The sequence below is a fragment of the Cynocephalus volans genome, chromosome 5, assembly GCF_027409185.1.
Source record: "Cynocephalus volans isolate mCynVol1 chromosome 5, mCynVol1.pri, whole genome shotgun sequence".
NCBI lineage: Eukaryota > Metazoa > Chordata > Mammalia > Dermoptera > Cynocephalidae > Cynocephalus > Cynocephalus volans.
In genome coordinates, this window is record NC_084464.1 from 36,388,629 (window position 1) to 36,410,218 (window position 21,590).

Here is a 21,590-nt window from a genome sequence, read left to right on the forward strand (position 1 = left end):
TCCACTTATCTATGGATTTTTTTAGTAAATATGGTACAGTACTGTAAATATTTTCTCTTATGATTTTCCTAGTAGCACTTTCTTTTCTCTAGCTGACTTTATTGTAAGAATATATAATACATGTAACTTACAAATATGTTAATGGCTGTTTACATTCTCGGTTAGGCTTCTGGTCAGCAGTAGGCTATTAGTAAAGTTTGGGGCGAATCAAAAGTTATACCCAGATTTCCAATTGCACAGGGGGTCGGCGCCCTTACCCCTGCATTGTTCAAGGGTCAGCTGTATATCATTTGGAAAGTATCCTCAGGCACTGGCCTTTTTTCCTTACCCCACAGGTAGAAAAACACGTGAGCGATGCAGTTTCCAAAGGGGCCACCGTTGTGACAGGTGGGAAGCGACACCAACTTGGAAAAAATTTCTTTGAGCCCACCCTGCTCAGTAATGTCACCCGGGACATGCTTTGCTCTCAAGAAGAGACTTTTGGGCCTCTGGCACCAGTTATCAAGTAAGTTCAACCAGCCAGTGGGAAGACAGGAGAAAGAACAGAAAAGAAAAAGGGAGCTAGAGAGAGGTTCCTGTGCTGTTTGAGGACATGGGGGTGGTTGGCTAGAGAGGCGGGGAGCTGTGTTGAGTCAATTAAAGAGCAGAGTTCAGTTGATGATTCTTTTTTTTTATTGTCACTCATTCAGACTACAAAATTTACCAAATTCATTAATTTACTTTCTTTTTGCTTTCTGCTGAACTTGTTTTTCTTCTTAATGGAGGTTTCTTTCATGGGAGTCTGGAGGAGATTGACTTTCTGTGACCTCTTGTGATCTTTCATCTCCCTTTCACAAGTAAACAATCATTTACCTGGATTAAATTCTAGGTTCAACACTTTGAAGATGTCACTGCTTTGTCTACTTATATCCAGGGCTGTTGCTGAGAAATCTGATGTCTGGTTCTTGCTCCTTTGAAAGAGATTTACCTTTTCTCTTTGGGAACTTTTAGAATTTCTCTTGGTCTTTGATAGTTTTTCGTGGTTTTTGTTTGTTTGTTTTTTGCAGCTGGTCTGTGTGGGGATCAGATCCCTTGACCTTGGTGTTACAACACGTGCCCTAAGCAGCTGAGCTAACCACCAGCCAGATCCTTGATACTCCTAAAGTTTACTGTGATAGCTCTCATATGGCACCCTGTGAACTTTTTCAGTCTAAGGTCCTAATGTCTTTCTTTAATATCTAAAGTGTTTGTTTAGTTCTGGGAAATTCTTGGTCATTTTTTCTCCAAATATTTTTCTGCCCTCCGTTTATCCTTTTCCAGCCTTCCAAGAAGCCTGTTACAGTGATACTTCTACTTCCATGCTCCACTTCTCTTAACTGTTCATCTTCCATCTCTTCGGCCATTCCTCATGCTTCTGAGAGTTCTCCCCTCCGTCGGCTTATTAATGCATTCTCCAGATGCACCTGTTCTGTTATCTAACCACCCACCACGTTCTTTATCTCAGCAAGTATTTTTCCGTCCTTGACACCTCTAATTGGTTCTTCCCCATAACTGATTCTTCCTACTTCATTATTCTCCCTTATTTTGCTGTGGATATTTATCCTTTTCTTACAGTTCTATTCTGTTTCCTTATTACTGTGTCCTCTGGTCTAGGTGGTGCTGTTTGTTATCTTTCTTAGACTTGGAGCTCCTCAGATACCTTGGAATTTTCCCTGTGAGCTCATCTTTAGCCCTTTGATCTCTCAGCAGCCTTGGCTTGTAAGAGCCACTGTGGACTGCAGTGAAAAGCTTAGACTGTAATTTGCGTATCTTCTCATGCATTTGGAGGTCAAAGGGTTGAGCCTCCAGGATGGAGCCTGTAGAATTAAAATCCAGTCTCACTGCCACTCTGCCTATCCCTGGCATCCTTTGCCCCTGGGGTGTTTTGCAGTTAGCTCTATTGTAGTAGGGTAGGGAGAAGAGGCCATGGTTATGCTTGTTGTGCATGGCTTATTGTGCACAGGACTGGCTGTGTCTCCCCTTCCCCAAGCTGGGCCCACCGCTTTTCTGCCCCGTCACAACTCAGCATTGATCTAGGCACCCAGCTCCTGCCCAGCCCACCCCTCCATGGGCGTCCCCTGGCTCTCTCCCACTTCAGCCACCATTTCGCCCAAGGATCCAGCCACCTTCTTGGCCTCTAGAAGTGTCCTGCTTTTTTGGTGTTAGCTGCTGATTGAGGTTTTTTTGAGTCACAATTCTGTTTCTCTCCTCCAGCATCTCCAGCATTGGGTTCACAGAGAGAGCTGGCAGCTGGGGCTGGCTGTGCCATCTTGTGATTGAAGTTTATATATTATTCCACCATTGGGGAAGTGGACCCCTTGAAGAACTTTCATCTTGTTTTAATATAAATTTTTTACCTAGAATGCGAACTGATGTTTTCACAGGAAACAGAAAGGATGCAGTGGTCGGGAACATGGGCTTTGAGCTGACTTGGTCTAGAGTCAGGTGTTGCACTTCCTACCTGTGTACCCCTGGACAAGTTGACTGTTCTGGGCTAGCTCTGCCCAGTGCCCCTCTGTAAGCCCTGCAGAGAGACAGCTGCCTCCTGCTGCTGATAGGTCTTTGAATTTAGAAATTAGGGTACTTAGAACCTTGTGTCCCAGTTACAATTCTGGAACCACAGAAGAATACCACTCAAATCTTGTTCCTTAAATAAAATTACAAAGGTGGAGGAGACCACATAGGGCTTTGGTGTACTCCTTTGCTTCAGAGAGGAACAGGCTCTAAGCACTTATCAATAGTTAAGGGTTCTAAGAGGAAGAGCTGACATCAGCGCCTGGCCCCAACCTCTCTGAACTGTTTTCTTTCTGATATATTATGCTTGCTTCTGAAGTTGTTGTTATGATTGTTATATACAGTATTCTCAGTAGGTAGCAAGAACAGCAGTCCTTTTTTAAGGGATTGTGTTTGGTGTTCTGGATATGCCACAGCTCCTGCACAGTGATCTGCTGTTTTCTTGTTCTCTTGGAAGAGGTGAGGCCAGTATTGCTGTGAGCGTGCTAGCCTTGAACGCTGTTTCATCTCCATGAATGGTGCTGTTTTCTTCTGGACTCTGTCCTTGGATCTCTTCACAACACTCCGATTTGTCCCTTGCCATTATTTGGGAAACAAATCAGGAAAAAAGAAAGCTGGTTTTCTTCACTCTTCCCCTTACATATTTAGCTTATGACCTGTCTTAACTTTGACAGGTTCGACACAGAGGAGGAGGCTATCGCGATCGCTAACGCAGCTGACGTTGGGTTGGCAGGTGAGTGTTTGTCCTTGTGCAACAGCAGTCGCCATCACTGTCTCAGGCTAATGCCAGACTTTGCCTTTTAAACATTGCCCTGGGTTTTGAGAAGGAAACTTCAGCGGAATATGTTTCATTGCTTTCCAACTGGCAAGGATGGATTTGTGCTGTTCTTTTGCCTTGATCCCATGCTACACATTTGGGGGCTCTCTCGTTAGAACTGGGGGAGCATGGAGAGAAAATACAGTGCAAATTGCTCTAGGCAGAGAATCATGCACACCTCATACATCCCATATTCACAGAGGCTGAATGCCCAGAAATTCCAAGTGCTTTTCTTCTATTTTGCCTGGCTCCTGAAAGCCTGAACAGAAGAAGCCTTAGACCAAGGGCATCTGCAGAGAGTGTTAGGACAGTGGAAGGAACGAAGATAGTGTGTACAGATGGGGCGTCACTGAGTGGCTGGTCTTTTAGTTTGCAGATGGTCAAGGTGGCCACAGTATGTACTCTACAACCCTGACAAAGTTATGTATTAGCATCCACAGTGAATGAAGTACTGAGGGAGATGCAAAGACTTGTGAGATACATCTGTAGCTCTGTAGAAGCTTCTTCTCTAGGTGTGAAAGAACTATTTATAACCAGAGGAAGGATAAGTATGCTGTGGGGTCCCTTACGTTGTGCTGCATACTCAAGAGTTATTATAAAGCTGGGGTAAGATGTGTGCATAAGGACTTCTAAGTTCAATATTTGTTTCTTCCCATCTGAATGGCATGATGGTGGAGGAAGCCATGCCCTGAACTAGGTCCTACGTGGTGGGCAGGATTCTGACTTTGCAGAGATTGAGAAGAGAGTCTGGGCAGAGGGGACCAAGGAGTTCAGAAGCGAAAAAAGAGTGAGCAGAATTTGGTTGAGAAGTTGGCAGAAGAGGGTAGTGACTAGAGTGATGGAAGGTAAAGCTGAAAATGTTATTGGAACCACATTAGGGAGGGTTTGAATACTCACTAAGGAGTTTAACCTTATTTTATAGATATCCAATGTCATGGAAAGGTTTGGGCAAAAGTGTCACATGCAAGTCTAAAAGGTGTGCAGGATCGATTGAATAGTAGAAAACAGGAGCTGTGGAGGTTTTTGTTTCAGTCCTGATGAAGTGAGTGGAACAGAAGCAAAAGATAATTTCCAAAGGTTCTGAGATGAAGAAGTGGACAGGAGGTTCTGTCTGGGAGCAGGAGGCTTCCAGGCCTGAGTGACTAGACCAGGAGTCCTCAGTGGTATCTTCACCTATAGACAGGATGTTTTTAAGGAATATTCTACGAGCTATATGTGTCCCTTTATCCCTCTGACAGGTTATTTCTACTCTCAAGACCCAGCCCAGATCTGGAGAGTGGCAGAGCAGCTGGAAGTTGGCATGGTGGGCGTTAATGAGGGACTGATGTCCTCTGTGGAGTGCCCTTTTGGTGGGGTGAAGCAGTCTGGCCTTGGGCGAGAGGGGTCCAAGTATGGCATTGATGAGTATCTGGAACTCAAGTATGTGTGTTACGGAGGCTTGTAGGAGTCTTCAGCCTTCAAAAAATAACAAAAGGAGCTTCCCTTATATGGGGAAATGCCATCCACTATTTAAAATAAACTAATAGGTTATCTGAATAATGAATTTTTTAGAACTCATCTAGTCTTCATAATCTTAAGCAGATGCAAATTCTACTCTCTCCTTACCTAACTAGGGACCAATATGTGCCACGTTCTGTGGCTGCAGAACCCAGGAGAGCCACCATCAGGGTTACAGGAGGAAGCCCTGGGACCCCAGCACATCCCAGTCTGTGTTGGGGCAAGGTGCCGTGAGGCTGGCCAGCCCTCTGACCCGTCACAAAGGCTTGATCACTGCCTGGCCAGTGACACCACCATCTTCTACATGGCTTCAGAGCTTGGGCCCTGAGCATTTCAAGGGAGACCCTTGAGTATGACTGATGGGCAGGTTGGGGGCACAGCAACCCCTTCCCTAGCCATCTGCCAGCCCAACACTAAAGACACTGTGTGTGGAGGTGTTGCAGCAGAGGTTGAGTTAATGATTTTTTAAAAAACTGCTGAAATAGCACAGAACTGCCTGTGCCTCTGTGAGGAATGAAGGAGCACCTCTCCCTTCTGCTGGATCAATTTTTAAATTGAAGTCTTCATCACTCTAAATTTACTGCTTAAAGGTTATGTTTTCATTTCTGTCCTCTTTGCCACTTCATTTTGTTTCCTTTAGGAAATGAGTGAAGCATAAGGCAAAGACTAGCAGAGGCAGCTTGGAGAATGGGAAGCATGTGCTTGCTCGGCCTGGCTCCTGCACGGAGGAGCTTTGCTAACAGCACCTCCCATCCCACGTGGGGAGTGGAAAGTCCACATGGGCCATTCTTAGCGCAATGGGATATTGTGAGCCTGAGAGAAAGTGGAAGTGCTTTGCAAAAAAATGAAAGTTCATTGTAAGTGCAGGAGCTGTTGTTATCATCATGAACAGCCCCACCCAGCCCCCTCTTGTGCATTGGCAGTGGCTTTGCCAAGATCAGGGGAGACTGGTGCCCATCTACCAACCCCCAAGCCTGAGGAAGTGGCTGTTGCATGCAGCCTGCTCTTTCTGTCCTGGTGCAGTGCTCCTCCTTCTTCCCATCTCCTGTGTGTAGACTCCACTCACGTTCTGTGGATATTCCCAGTAATGGAAGGAAAACATGAATGGAAGTAGCTCTAGAGGCCATTACTCCTGAACCCCGCCCAGTACTTAGCATTCCTCACTGAGCCTTTGGGGAGCTGTGGGAGAGTAATAAAAGTTCTAGAACGTCCTTGTGTGCATAGGGATGTCCTCAAGTCCTGGAGCTGCCTCACATCTGGCCTGGATTATACCAGCTCTATCCCTAAGGCCTGAAGAAGAAAACAGCTGAAATCCACCTCTTACTGACACTGCCCACCCCCGGGCAAGAACCACATATGCAGTGTTTTGGCAGTTAATTTCTGCTCTTTATTTGCATAGTTTTTAGGTGGTTTTATATAATATTCTACTTAAGATTTGGGTGTATCCATCCTTTTTCTATCAAGAACACAAATGCTCTGACGTTATTTTTTTAGAAGTTTGGAATACTGGTGCTGAGATGTGCGGAGGAATAGTTTTGAATACATTTTTAACTTTGTAAGCCAGTGGATTCCTTGGCTGGGTGGCAGATTTTTAAATTTCCTTGCATGTTTGGACCCCTAGATACATAGAATGAGAGCCAGAGACTCATTGCAATATCCTTGATCAATTTTGTAATTAAAATCATTTGAAAAGGAAATAACTTATTGTTTAGTAAAATGATTCTGGGTTGTAGGAAGAAAGAGAATCATTTTTAAATTAACATTTTTTGTTGTTATTTTTCAATAAAGGTAAACGTGATGAATGGGAATTTTTAAAAATATATTTTACAACGTGAAATAGAAAAGGAATGTTAGACCTGGGGTTGGCAAACAATGACCCACAAGCCAAATCTGGCCTGCCACCTGTTTTTGTACAACCCATGAGCTAAGAATGGTCTTTATAGTTTCAAATGGGAAAAAAATAAAAAGAGGAACAATCTTTCACAACACAAAAATTATATGGAATTCGGATTTCAGTGTCCGTAAATAAAATTTTATTGGAACACAGTAACATCCATCCATTTATGGTATGGTCTCTGCAATGACTACTTTCTTGGCAGTTGAATAGTTGCAACAAAGGCAGTATAGCCTACAATGCCTCAAATAATATTTAGTATCTGAATATTAAAGAAAAAGTTTGCCAGCCCCTGATCTAGACCAAGAGGGAGATACTGCCCTTCCTGAGTTTATCGGTTATTATTTCATTTTATTAATACCTTCTGTGTAGGAAGTACTTTTCTGAGCATTGCTACCATGAGTTCTCAGCAGGAACTTCCCAGCAATTATAACCCAAATGAAATTACCCATACAACAAGAATCTATTGGCCCTGAAAAAACGCTTCTCCATTTACTTCCTCCAGCTATGTAGGGATTCTCGTTTAAAGAGCTGATGTGCATCTGTTGTCTGTGTATGTTTAAGTGGCTTTTAAATAGGATTTTACGTCAAGTGCTGTTTCTTCTACCTTTATTCTTATGGATTGACTCAGTAAAATAAAGATCAGAAGCAAATGTAAACAAATCTATGTTATTGTTAACTTCAATTATGAACTTGAAATTGTGCCACATGACTTTCTTCTCTTAAGGCTGGATCCCAGATTCTTAATTACCCATGTGCAGCTATTTTAAATAGGATTTTACTTGAATTTTAACGCTGTGATTGTGTCATGCCATATTTTGTGGGATAAAACTTGAGAATAAGTGTGGTGGGAAATGTATAAATGTTTTGCTGTTTAAACATGTGCACATAACTCATTTTTCTAGTTTTTGACAATTTTGTGTTTCAGTGTCTAGTTGGTAGACAGAGTTGTGTGTGTGTGTGTGATTAATAAATGTTGAATTAACAAAATTTCCTATTTCTGTGTTAAGGTGTCTGGTTGTGGGGTTTTTTTGTTTTTTTTTTTCTTGCCAGGACATCATTTGAGTTTTTACTGCATGGTATTAGACCAGTTTGGATATGAGTAAATAGGGCTCCCTCCCAAGAGAGCTGCTGGTCAGTGAGCGCCTTGGGCCAGAAGCCAGCGTGTGAAATTATGTGCACCAGTGATTACTAGGGGAGGGCCAGTCTCATGGTTTGTGTTCATCAGATGGTGGCTGAACTGAACTAAGAATTCACCCAGGTAAATTTGCAGGGGTGGCTGCCAAAGAAAGGGATACATTCCAGCTGTCTCAAATATGCCAATCTGTCTTCTACACACTCCACTATTATCTGTTATACAATTTTTTCAAGGTTTTTTTTTTTTTTAAATACTGAAAAGTATGAGGAAGAACCTTGCTAAAACCCTGCTATCCAGATATAATCAGTGTTCATTATTTTAACAGTATATTTGCATTTTTCTCCAGTGTTTATTTATATTTTAAGAAATTTCATGTGGCCTCATTGGGCCAGAAATTATCCGTAGGCTTTAACAAAGGGAAGGTTTTCGCTGGAAGAAAGAACAGTGTCACCCAAAACACAGCTGCCTTTGTCATTCATATATTTTATACATTTCTTTTAACTTGCTTTCGATTTTTAAAATTACTTTGTTACCAGAGGAAACTCCACATACCTCTCAATTTGTGGGTGTTTTACATGCTTGGCCTAGGTCTTTGCTTAAAAGGAAATGTCATCTTCATACCTTTTTCATTCTCTAAATATCAGTAAATTTACTTCTGTTACAGCTGCTTTGTCTGTGATTTAGTTTACAACAGTTAAAAAGTAAATTAGTGTGATTTTCACTTATTAAGTTTGGGAGACCTATCTGGAAAAAAGAATAAGTCCTGTTTATCTCTGCTCAATCTGAGAGTGGTAAAAGGCCACAGGCATATTCTACTTGCATGTAATATTTATAAATGAATAGAGATGGGTTTGGAAATCAGGGGACTGCAGATTTACCTATAATCCATCCATTTTATTAGCAAAGTAGGAAGGACTAGCCACGATTTAGACCACAGGCAACACCCCTGCCCAGTGGTTTAGTGTACATGGGTGTTTTGCAGATGGTATGTCACATTCTATAAGGATATGTGTGCTCTTGCTGTTGTGATGAGACCTCAGTTCCGCAACTCTGGGTTCATCACCTTTAGAAGAACAGAGGTGGTACTGAGATACCATCTCACCCCAGTTAGGATGGCTAATATCCAAAAGACTGTGAATGATAAATGCTGGCAAGGTTGTGGAGAAAAAGGAACTCTCATACATTGTTGATGGGACTGCAAAATGTTACAGCCTCTATGGAAAATGGTATGGAGGTTCCTCAAACAATTGCAGATAGATCTACCATATGACCCAGCTATTCCACTGCTGGGAATATACCCAGAGGAATGGAAATCATAAAGTCGAAGGTATACCCATTCTCCAGTGTTCATTGCAGCACTCTTTACAATAGCTAAGAGCTGGAACCAGCCCAAATGTCCATCATCAGATGAGTGGATACGGAAAATGTGGTGTATCTACACAATGGAATACTACTCTGCTATAAAAAAGAATGAAATACTACCATTTGCAACAACATGGATGGACCTAGAGAGAATTATATTAAGTGAAATGAGTCAGGCACAGAAAGAGAAATATCACATGTTCTCACTTGTTTGTGGGAGCTAAAAATAAATAAATACACAAATAACCTGGCGGGGGGAGGGAAGAAGACACATCAATTGCAATTCCTTGAAGTTGATATGACAAGCGAACAGAAAGGACATTGTTGCGGGGGGGAGCGGGACGAGGGAGGGAGGTTTCGGTAATGGGCCACAATAATCAACCACATTGTATACTGACAAAATAAATAAAATAAAAGAAGAACAAAGGTGGTGATATTCACCATGTAGGCTGCAAATGAAGGAAGCTGTGCCATTCATTAACGCAACTCAAAAAGGGAGGCTCTATGGACCAGTTAGTTGGAGAAATTGTGGCTTTACCTTTTTTTAACTTCATCCTGATTTTAATGGAAATCATTGAATTCTGGTATTTCACTGTTAATCATGAATCTGGCTTTTCCCCCCCTCAACATCTTTTAACTTTTTTTTGAAATAATTATAAACTCATAGGAAGTTGCAAAAATAAGAGAGTCCCATGTACCCTCCACCCAGCTTCCCCGATGGTTAACATCTTGCATAACTAACAATGTCAAGATCAAGAATCTGACATTAGTACAGGCCTTATTCCAGTCTCACCAGTTTTTATGTGCACTCACTGTGTGTGCAGGTATGGGTAGTTGTACGCAATTTTATCACACCAATAGGAAGATTCGTGTAGCCATCACCACAATCAAGATACAGAACTCTTTCATCTCCTCCAAGGAAATCCCTTGAGCTGTCTCTTTATGGTTGACTTTGAAAGTAAAGTCACTTGGCAAGGTTTTTTTTTTTTTTTTTTAACTTCATTTAGGTATAATATATGTGCAAAAAGTTACGTTATAGAATAAGTGAACCATTGAGTTCCGAGAAACTGAGCACACCCTGTAGCCAGCACCCAAAGCAAGAAATGACACTGCCAGCCCCTGTGTGTACCCCTTCTGGAATGACTGGTTTTGTTATTCAGTGAACTCACTGTGGCTACAGGTCTCTCTTTATGTTGGGAAACACCTCACTTTTTCTCCAAGGTTAATGGGATAATACTTCACTATGGAAAGCTTTAAAATAAAGTTTTATGCTAAATCTTAGGCGGACTCAGATTTATCTCAGTGCATTATTTTGCAAGGGATACCATAACAAAATACCACAGACTGGGTGGTTTAAATAACAGAAGTTTACTTTCTTACAGTTCTGGAGGTTAGAAGTCCAAGATCAAGGTGTTGGCAGGTTTGGTTTCTCCTGAGGCCTCTCTCCTTGGTTTACAGACTGCCGCCTTCTCACTGTGTCCTCACATGGTCTTTCCTCTGTGTGTGTACTCCTGATGTGTCTCTGTGTGTCCCAATCCCTTCATCTTCAAAAGACACCAGTGAGATTGGATTAGGACCCACCTTAACAGCCTCTTCTTAATTACCTCTTTAAAGGCTCTATCTCCAAATACAGTCATATTCTGGAGTACCGGGGTTAGGACTTCACCATATGAATTTTGAGAGAACACAATTTAGCCCATAATACTGAGGAACTTTAAAAAAAAAAAAATTCCTTTAGTTTCAGTAATGGAAAATCATCATTGTTGAGATTATGAAAATTTGGTTCATTTACTCTTAGAAAGCATAGTTTTGGTCTCTCAGTAAACTAATACAGAGCTCTTTCAGGACTTACAATGAACTTGGAGCCATTTAACTAGTTTACTGAACGACAATAGCCCCATTCCCATTACCAGCATCTTTACCTTAACGAGTATTTACTTCACCAAATTTGCTAATAGTTTGAATTAAACAGCTTGAAAAGGAGGGAACTTCTTGTTTGAGGGGATAAAGCTCTAAAAATGGATACATAGAGTATGATTCCTTTTATATGAAACCACAGAAAATTCAAAGCTAATTAATAGTGATTGCCAGGTGTTTTAGTCCATTTGTGTTGCTATAAAAGAAATACCTGAGACTGGGTGATTTATAAAGAGGAGAGGTTTATTTGGCTCATGATTCTGGGACAGCTGCATCTGTTATGGGCCTCAGGCTGCTTCTACTCATGGTGGAAAGTGGCAGGCAGCCGGCGGGTACAAGCAGATCACATGGCGAGAGGAAGCAAGACAGAGAGAGGAGGTGCCAGGGTCTTTTAAACAAAAAATCAGCTCTCCCTGGAACTAATAGAGCAAGAACTCACTCACTACCCCTCCTCCCCCAGGGAGAGCATTAATCCATTCATGAGGGATCCGCCCCCATGACTCAATCACGGGGATCAAATTTCCACATGAGCTTTGGAGGGGACAACACATCCAAACTCCATCACCAGCGGAGGGAAGGATTACAAGGTGTCACAGGGAAACTTACGGGTGATGTATGTGTTGCTATATTAGCTTGATTGTGGTGATGGTTTCACAGGTGTGCACACACATCAAATGGTGGTCTTTATGTGCAGTTTACTGTAAGTGAATTATACCTCAATAAAATTATCAATAAAATAAGAATTATCAGCTTTCTTACTAATAAAAGCTAGATTAGGGGATGTAATTTAAGTACACGCTCCTGAATCTAATCTTCCCCACCATCACCAAACTGTTGGTCTTCTCCAGCAGGGGGCAGACTGCCCATGAAAGGAAGAGAAGACAGGCCAAGCTGAGCACGCTCAGTTCCTCCCAAACCTGTCTTCCCCACAGGGAGGAAGAAGGGGGTTTGACTCTAGCCTTTGGCAGAAATTTTTTTTTTTCTGCAAAGGGCCGGGTAGTAAATATATTAGGTTTTGTAGACAATCCCTGTAGAAACTACTCAACTTTGTTGTAACATAGAGCAGCCATAGATAATATGTAAATGAATGAATGTAGATATGTTCCAATAAAACTTTATTCATGGACACATATTTGAATTTCATATAGTTCACATGTTACAAAATATGTTTTTGATCTTTTTTCCCAACCATTTGAAAACGTAAAATCTAGTTTTTGGCTCATGGGACGTGCAAAAATAGGCTGCAGGTAACAGTTTTCTGGCCCATACTCAAAGGAAATCATGTAAACGTAAAGAAAACATTGCCCCCCCTAAAAATAACTAAGCAGTACATAAAATACAGACACCTTAATTTAGATTAGTACAATAATTTAATAGTATTATACTAGAAATGATACCTTGTCAACAAATGGGGGAAAATAATACATTTAAAAAAATAAAACCAAGACTTAGAATCCATAACAGCTTGGGCACACACAAAAAGAATGGTAGTCCCCCTCCTTCCTGCCCACAAGAGTGGCATCATCGGCATGCCGAGTGGTCAGTATTCTTACCTTGCTGCATGTTTTTCAGAAGGTTCTTTAGTCATAAACATGCTTAGCCTCTTAATGCTATGGGTTTGAATTCTTCATTGAGTCTAAACCAACAACTAAGTACAGTTGCTTATTAGCACGTGCACCCTACAAATGTCCTCTCCCATATGCTAGGGCCTGTTTCTGTCTGTCTGTCCAAAGCTCTTGGAGAGCTTTATCTCCCAAAGACCCTTAGTGATAAGCAGCACAAGACCAAGAATGCTGGCTGGTCATTCCACCTCACGCTGGTCCTCTGATGAGGAGTGGGATAACGAGAGAGGACCCGCTTTCTGATCACTAGTCTGATGTTCAGTTTTGGTTCCCCATGGATTCAAGATCCCTCTGTGGTGGAAGGACCAGAGAGGCCAGGCTGAGGTGGCCAGGGACAGAGAAGGAGGACAGGCAGAAGCCACACATTGCAAACCTAGAGGAAGGGGTGGCCCAGGATGAGATCCAACAGGAGAGACCGGACAGGCGATCTCTCCCTTTGTCCTTTGCTCTCTGGACGCTCAAAAGGAATTTCCTTAGTCCTAGGAATAGAACTTTCAGGTGATCCAGAAGGTCCACCAGAATTTGCCCTCCGACAGTTGTCATAGGAGTTCTTGGGGTACAAGTGAAAAGCAGGATTTTGCAGTTTAAAAAATTTCCATTCAATTTCCAGATCCACTACTTACTGGCTGTGAACTCAGGCCAGTTACTTAGCCTCTCTGGACCTTCACAGGATTATCTGCAACATAAGAATAATAACATAATAATATCTCCTTCTCAGGGTTGATTATAAGGATCAATTGAGTATGTAAAATGCATATGCTATGTACAAGCAATAAATATCCACTCCCTTCTTCATCAAGCTCTCTGACTTCACATTTGGGCTGCATCCTCTATGCCAGAAATTTCCAGTTGTGCGCAAAAATAACTGGGTAGAGGCTATTTTAAGTTTATGAAACTAAATACTGGTATAAAAAGCATCGCCTTTTCCTTCTAACGCTATAGATAATATTGAAGTGGCTAGCTGTACAGAAAGTGTACACATAAGCAAAGAAATTAAAAAATAAAATTACATGCCTATACTTTTTAGTTCTGACATTCCCCAGTAAAGTACAATTATTAAAGACAAGATGGTCCCATGAGGATGAATATTCCTGGAGATGGCAAAAGCACCTAAAAGCTTAATTTTTTCCAGGGACCCACTGGACACATTTTCTCTTGCACCCCTGCCCTGATGGTTTAGAGGCCTTGCTTCTCCTCTCGATCAGCAAAGCAATCCTAGTTTCTGCATGTGTTACAAAAGCCTTGTGCAACAGGATATTGTACAGGTGTGGTCATACTCGAAGCCACAGCACTGCTTCTAAACTTCTACTCTTCCCACAAAAAAACGCAAGGCCACCAGTGTTAGGACCATGAGTGGAGAAGAAATCACCATGAGCCAACCACCATGGCAGGCTACAGTAAACTCCAGTTAATTGCTCTGGGATGCTGCTTTGTGGGTGGGAATGGTTTGATTTTTTCCCTCCGTATCTTTAAAATAAGACTTATTCCATACAAAAACTTTAATAAATATCTTTTTAAACATGTGAAGTGAATATGTCTATGTCCACTTATTATTATACAAAGTACCTGTAGGGGACCAGAGTATCATGACCATACCATCCTAATTAAGACTGACTGTATTTTAGAGTTTCGGAATATATACACAGTTGCTGGGTCGTTATCCCTTTCTATGGCTGTCCAAATGCATGGCCTGCATACTCAAGAAATGTTTAATGAATTAATAATCACTTTTATTGTGTTTAATGGAAACTGGGGCTAAGAGAGGCCTCAGCGTAGTTTGTTTTTCTTAGAAAAAGAAAAGATAAAGAATACTAAAATGCTACCTTCGGCTTTCAATCTACAAGTCATTAAACCCCTCCTGCCTCCCTAGTGTCTTCTGTCCTTAGAATACAATTCTTCTTTAGCTCTTGAACTTCCAAGAGCTGCTTTCTAGAGAAAACACAGCAAAGGAGTAAAAACAGGAGGACTTTGCTGTGCATGAGCATTGCTGTCAGCACAGAAAACTTACTGCACAGAAGATGACCCATACCGCTAGGATAAACTATTTCAGTACTCACAGCCAACTGAATCTTTTCCTACTAGAAAAACAGTGTTTAAAAAGTTGTCTTCAAAGGCAATCACAGCTACTGGGAGAAATCAGCCCTCTTTAAATCCTTGTTTAACTCAGCTTCTCTAATGTTCTACAGATAGAAACAGGTGTTAATCTTTAACATGGCCAATATAATATTGTGCCAGCTACAAAAACACAAAACTCTTTTAAGTATATTCCTTAGAGTTTGACCCAGCCTTTACTCCTATTAAGAACCCAGTTAAAAGAGCAATATTTTTGTTTTGTTTTACGTCTTGAAAGCCCCAAGAAAACAGGTCTTTTAATATGTGGGAACACACATCCAGCCCACTGCAAAAGGATGTCCATGTGCTATTCTAACCAGAGTCGGTTTCGTGTTTTAACTCCCACTGACTGGTCCTGGATGCAGACTCCTGTGGGGGCCTCCCATTTTACAACTGCTCCATTATCTGTTCTTTGAGCAATAACTGAAGGAAGCTCCATTTCTGAGGGAGCCATTCATGGAAACCTTTGGATTCCCTCTTTCCATCCTTTCTCGGCTGAAGATTGTGTCCTGGTCACTGTCAAACTCAGACTCAGACACCATCAGGCTGGAGTTGTGCTCTGTGCTTCGGTGCTTAATACCTAGGGAGAAGCAGACAGAAGCATCTTAGGAGAAACACATTTTCCACTCTCAGCTGTCTGTCACTCTGGTTGCAGGTCACGTGAGGAGCACGGAGTTGTGCTCTCCGTACCTTCAAAGAAGTCACTCACACACAGCAGGCAGTTTGGCTTTGACACTCACCAGCCGTGTGTCTCTGGGCAAGGTACCTAACGTCTCTGGACTTTCAGTCTCCTCCTCTATTAAATTAGAAGATAACAAAGCCTTACCATTTGGGTTTATGGTGAGGATTAAGTGAAATTGTGCATGTAAAGCTCCTGCACCACCATTCAGCACATAGCACCCAATAAATGAAAGCTTTGTGATTTTACCATCTGGCTCAATCAAATACTTTTGGTAGAATATTTTATTTCTGGAGGTCAAAATAAGAGGCAGAACAGGTATAAGATATGAGGCCTGCTCTCAAAGCATTTCTAGTGTCCAGCCAGAGGTTTAAAACATAGAAGATGGCTCATAAGAAGCAAGAAATATAAAAAAAAAATCTTACATGAATCAAGAGGCGATAAGCACACACTTTGACTGGGACTGCAGCAGTGATGTTTCACATAGGATGGGATTTGAAGAAAGAGGAGGATTTGGACATGAGGTGGGGAAGGGCATGGAGTTTGCCCAGAGATCCAAAAACATTTAGAGAAAAATGGTCTGTTTGAAGTGAATGATTCATGTAGGAAATAATGAATAAAAGTCTAGTGAGAGAGGCTGGGACCTCACAGGAAAACACATGAATACAAGGTAACCATGAAGTTTGGGTTGTATCCTGTAAGCAGAGGGATGACACAATAAAAATGTTGTTTAAGACATTAATAAAACCACAGTGTGCAGGATGGAAGGAAGAAAGAGAGGCCACTGGAGAGGTGACCACAGACACAGAGATGTTATGGTCTGAATGTTTGTGTCCCCCCAAAAAATCATGTGTTGAAACCCAACCCCCAAAGTGATGGTACTAAGAGGTGGGGCCTTTGGAAGGTGATCAAATGGGATTAATGCCCTTATAAAAGAGGCACCAGAGAGCTGCCTTGCCCCTTCCACCATGTGAGGACGCAGTCAGAAGTCACTAGCTATGAGGAACTGGCTCTCACCAGACACCAAGTCTGCCAGCACCTTGATCTTGGACTTCCCAGCCTCCAGACTGTGAGCAATAAATGTTTGTTGTTTATAAGCCACCCAGTCTAAGGTATTTTGTTAGAGCAGCCCAAACAGACCAAGACAGAGACAGAGCAGCGCAGAGAGAGAGACCCAGGCTCTGAAGCACATGGCCTGCTCCAGCCCACCTTTGGTGCTCACCAGCTCTGCTACTTGAGCAATATGATAAACTTTCCTTTGCCTCTGTTTCCTCTTCTGTAAAATGGGGATAAATCATAGTACATACTCCATAGAACTGTTGGAATGATTAGAATTAAGAAAAGTGCTTCGAAAGTACCTAGTACATATTAATTAACTATTATTATTATTATCACTATTAGTTCAGAAGTGAGATTATAAGCATCTGAACTAGCGTGTTGATAATGATGAGGAAGGACGGGCAGGGACCAGGCAAGATGGGGTGGCTGCAGTGGAGGAAGGTGGAGGACCAATGACTGAGGTTTCGACCATGGGTAATAAGAAGAATGGGGCTTCCATGAATAGAAACGGGAATGTCAGAAGGATGAGTGTGTTTCAAGGAGGAAGGTGGATGAGACAATGCAACCTAATGCACTTTGACCTCTTAGGTATAAAGTCACTTTGTAACATCTCTAATTCAATGATGTAATGCAATGTAGAGCATCAATAAATGTAGGCTATGATTTACACTTCTTGTGAAGCTTTTCCTGCCAAAGCCCCTTACTACACTCTCCATTCACAGTCAGCCATGCTGCCCTGGGTTCCTGCAGGGCATGTGCTGTGGACTTGATGTTCCCCACCCCCCCAAACTCACTGAGGCTCCCAAACTCACTGAGGCTTAATCCCCACCGTAACTGTTAAGGGTGGGAAATCTTATTATGGTGATTGAAAGGTGGGGCCTTGAAGAGGTGATTAGACTGTAGGACCATGCTGTGGTGAATGGATTAATAATGGAGGTCAGGAGCGTGGTTCTGAGGGCTTTATAAAGGAGAGTTGATGAGGAGCTATTTCTCTGCTCTGCTGTCTCTGCGCCACCATTTTCCACAATGGGATACCCTGCTGTCACCGTCACCACCACCAAGGCCCTCACCAGCTGTGTTCCTTGGACTTTGGACTTCTCAGCCTCAGAAACTGTAAGCAATCAATTTTGTTTTCTTATAAATCACCCAGTTCTCAGTATTTTGTTACAAGCAACAGAAATGGACTAATACAGCACACTTCTGCAGGATTCTTGCACTCTAGTGTATTTCTTCTCCCTCAGGCGTGAGCTCCTGCAGAGGCAGGTTCCTCCCTGTCTACAGGGCCTGAGCCAGGGTCTGTGCATAGGGCAGGCACTCAACACTCACTGTGGGCAGCCTTTTGCCTCTCATAACTTGGAAAGTGATTATATCCCTCTGTAAGAATTAATTTAGCTGTAAACCCAGAATTATGTAAAACCCACAGAATTGGTGCTAAGCAGCCTCTAGGGCCAAGAAGGTTCATTAAGTGTGCAACATTGAATAAACGAGAATCAAAAAGTCAACTGAGGTGGGGAAGAGGTGGTTCTAAGCATAGGGATCAATACACTTGGTGAAGAAAGTCAATTTTCTGTAAAAGCCTTTGCGTCCATCTATACACAAGGCTAATGGGCTAATGCCGCTGCTGGGAAAATGTTTGATTTTAAAGTCCAAATGGCCTTTTCCTGCGTTTCTGGTTAAGCAGACCTAAAGGGAACCACATTCAGGGATGAGCTGGGTGGAGCTGCACCGCACACCCCCTCCCACCCTCCAGGCACGAGGAGGAAAAGGCAGGCACTGGGGATGCATCTGTTTGCAAAGCAGTCTGTCCATGGTCATTTGGCAGGTGCTCAAATGATAACAGGCATTCCGTATCCTTCATCAATTAATGACTCAGTACTTTGCTGAAATTTTGTTATATTTATAATACAAGAGTACTTCAAAAAGTTCATGGAAAAACAGAATTAAGAGATAATATGGGGCTGGCCAGTTAGCTCAGTTGGTTAGAGTATGGTGCTGATAACTCCAAGGTCAAGGGTTCAGATCCCCTTACAGACCAGCCACCAAAAAAAAAAAAAAAAAGATAATATGATCTTTCCACCCTCGTACAATGACTGCCCCTGCAGTTAGCACATCCTCAGGACTGATGAAGGTCACTTTTTGTCATAGAATCCCGACCTCACTCTTCCCTCCCGCTTAAAGCACTGACTCCAGCCCACGCTCTTTCTTTTACCCAAGTTACCTCTCAGGCAAATGCCTGCTTACATCGTTTAAAGGTACCAGGAGATCATCGTGGAGGCTGTCTTACCATACTTGGGCCTCAGTTCCATTCTTTCCTGTTCATCCATGTTATCCAGGATGGTGTACTTTGTTTTTTTCCTTATTTTAGTTCTTTTTCTTCTGAAAGGAACGATGAAAAGCTCGACTCAGATTCTCAGAAAGGGAACTGGGACCCAGGATTTAAAGCCCATGGAAGGCACTAGGGGAAGTGTTTGACCTTTACTGTGTAATAGTTGGCATCTTTATTAATAATACACACGCAAGGCCACTTCAGAGTTCATTGGGGCTTACACACATTACGAATCTTGAAGAAACATTTAGGGGTGTGCATGGCCACACCATCACCCATCCAACTACAGGTCTCGGCTAAGCCTCAGGCTGAGGTGCCAGAGCAGTCCTCAACACCTGAGTGTTGGCCCGGGGAGCTCTTCTTCATGCGCAATTCCTTGCTCAGAAAAACCTGGATGAGCAAGTTTTCCCCTGAACCTATACTATCCTGGAATGTCCAAAGATGCAGGAATGAAGAAATGTCATGCACTAGCAACCAGGAAAAAAAAAATAGACAGAAAAAAACCCCAGCAGAAATTATAATAAATTCCCAGAATCAATTAGCAACAACCTGGTCTTTCATTTTTTCACAGCACAGGAAAACTGGGCTGGTCCTACGTGCCTCATCTTATGCTACAGAGGATTAGTAGAAAATACACATCAATATCATGTTAAGGTACGTACAGAACAAAAGAACAAACAGTAATTTTGCAGCACAAAGGCAATTTTCTCGTAGTATGGTGATTAAGAGCATCAGCTTCTAACCCTTGGTTAAGCACTTAGTAACGTGACTTTAAGAAAATTATTGGAGACTTCTGTGCCTCCACGTCCTCACCAGTAAAATGGGAGTAACAATAGTCCCTTTCTCACATGGTTGATCGGGAGACTAAATAAGACAACACAGATAAAGCACCTAGACGTTAATCACGATGGCAAATACTTAATAAATGTTCACAGTCATCATCTACTAACTACATATGTCACAGAGCTGCAGGATGTTTAAAGCCACACACCATCCCATATAGTTCTGGGAAAACCTAATGGGATTTAGGCCTCTAGGTCCCTGTGCCTGGCTGTCCTTCACCATTCTTACCTTTGGGAAGGTAGTCGTGAATAAAACTGAAATAATTTATACATGCTTTCTGAGAAATAACTATTAATTATAGTAAACCTGTTATTTTTAATCACATCTTCTTTGGAGAGCATTTATAGTGTTTCATATAGAAAAGCGGATCTGACGCTCTCTTCTTCGGACCTGAGTAATCACTTTCCCCACAGGTCTCCTTACAGAGGGTTGAGCACAGGGCTCTGGAACATTGTCCCCATTCGGACAATGAGGCAGCTCAGGAGCTTCTCAGAGGTCAGCTCCACGGAAAAAGGAAGAAGAAAAAACCTAAAGCAAAAGTTCTCCTTGGTGGTGTGATTGCCTCACTTAAAGTTTTAAATTTATTAGAAAGGATTCACATAGGTTAGATTATTGATTCATATAATTAAAATAATTAAAATCTATAATTTGTGCCAGTATACTTCTAGAACTCCTTCCTCTAGCTACTTCCTAGGTACTGCTCCAGTGAACATAATGTGAGACTGATAGAGAATAACATTAGATTTAATATAGAGTCATTGAACCTCCTGGAAAATACGAGAGCTGCAATGAGAAAAAGCTACCTCTAGGATTATTCCATTAGTCTAGGCACATGTGCCTTGTGGTAGAACGTGCATTATAAAGTACTTTTAAAGTCTAGTTTGTCTTCATAAAAAAGTGATTGACAGTTTAGCAGTTTAACAAACCCTAGCAAACAGTAAACTGTCATATCACATTTAATGAGGTGTCTTTATTTCACATAAATAATCATAAGTAAGCACACCAGTACCTCTTGCAGCAGCAGATGCAAAGCCAAGTTAAACCTCCCATTAGCACTATGAGGGTAAAAGCCAACACTGTCACATAGAATATACTCCACTCTGGAAAACAAGAAAACCAGAGTGGACATAGTTGTAAACCATCTGCAAAACAATTTAATTGTGATTATTCATTGTATTTCTGAGTCCTTACAAGCAAAAGCCATCTGTGCTGTTGATAACACTTTGTCGGGCTGGTAGCAGAGCGTAGCAAGGTAAAATACAGATAAATAAGAGCAACCTAAAACTGCCTTTTTTTTGTCCATTTGGTTCAAGGACCTCATGGAGCACATATTTCATGCTGACTTGAGAATGAAAGAATCAGAAATAACTAAAAATAATTAAGCAGTAATGCCTCTTATACATGCATGTATGGCACATTAAAATATTAATTCCAGAATCCCAAGAATCACAACCCTACCCCAAAAAGTTCTGCTTGGTTTTAATAAAGCAAATAAAGTATCTGTATGGCTGCCTATGGCATGAAGACACTTTTCAAAGCCAGAGAGCAACAGAAACTACCTGATTTTCATTCCTTCCACACACATCCTTGCAGAAATCCAATGTAAAAAGCTTTGCAACAGCAATTCAGGAACAAAGGCAAGTGAGCAAAGACCCAAAGTTTAACTCTATTAAATGTTCTATAATGTCCTTGGAATAATGATCCAAGAGCTGGATATTTTCAAAATTTTATGTAGTATTAAGTGGGAACATAATGTGGCAATCAGCTGTTAATTTTTAATTTTCCTGCCAGT

At 41.8% G+C, this 21,590-nt stretch overlaps 2 protein-coding genes across 5 annotated transcripts in view; one reads left to right on the plus strand and one right to left on the minus strand.

Moving 5' to 3' along the window:
• The window catches only part of ALDH5A1 (aldehyde dehydrogenase 5 family member A1), a 59,879-nt gene that overhangs the window by 22,392 nt on the left and 15,897 nt on the right, over window positions 1-21,590 (plus strand). Inside the window, exons 8-10 of one of the 2 annotated variants that reach the window (XM_063096661.1) lie at window positions 336-505; window positions 3,207-3,265; window positions 4,588-7,693. In XM_063096661.1, coding sequence (XP_062952731.1) covers window positions 336-505; window positions 3,207-3,265; window positions 4,588-4,793 — 435 coding nt within the window. In that variant the 3' untranslated portion in view covers window positions 4,794-7,693. Of the gene's footprint in view, window positions 1-335; window positions 506-3,206; window positions 3,266-4,587; window positions 7,694-21,590 lie in introns of those variants that run through there. The other variant, XM_063096662.1, reaches the window with a different exon arrangement.
• KIAA0319 (KIAA0319 ortholog) overlaps window positions 15,293-21,590 on the minus strand; it is a 44,769-nt gene continuing 38,471 nt past the window's right edge. For 2 of the 3 annotated variants that reach the window (XM_063096659.1, XM_063096658.1), the window contains 3 exons: window positions 20,808-20,898; window positions 18,914-19,005; window positions 15,293-15,471 (listed from right to left, as the gene is read on the minus strand). In XM_063096659.1, the coding sequence (XP_062952729.1) occupies window positions 15,293-15,471; window positions 18,914-19,005; window positions 20,808-20,898 (362 nt within the window). Of the gene's footprint in view, window positions 15,472-18,913; window positions 19,006-20,807; window positions 20,899-21,590 lie in introns of those variants that run through there. The other variant, XM_063096660.1, reaches the window with a different exon arrangement.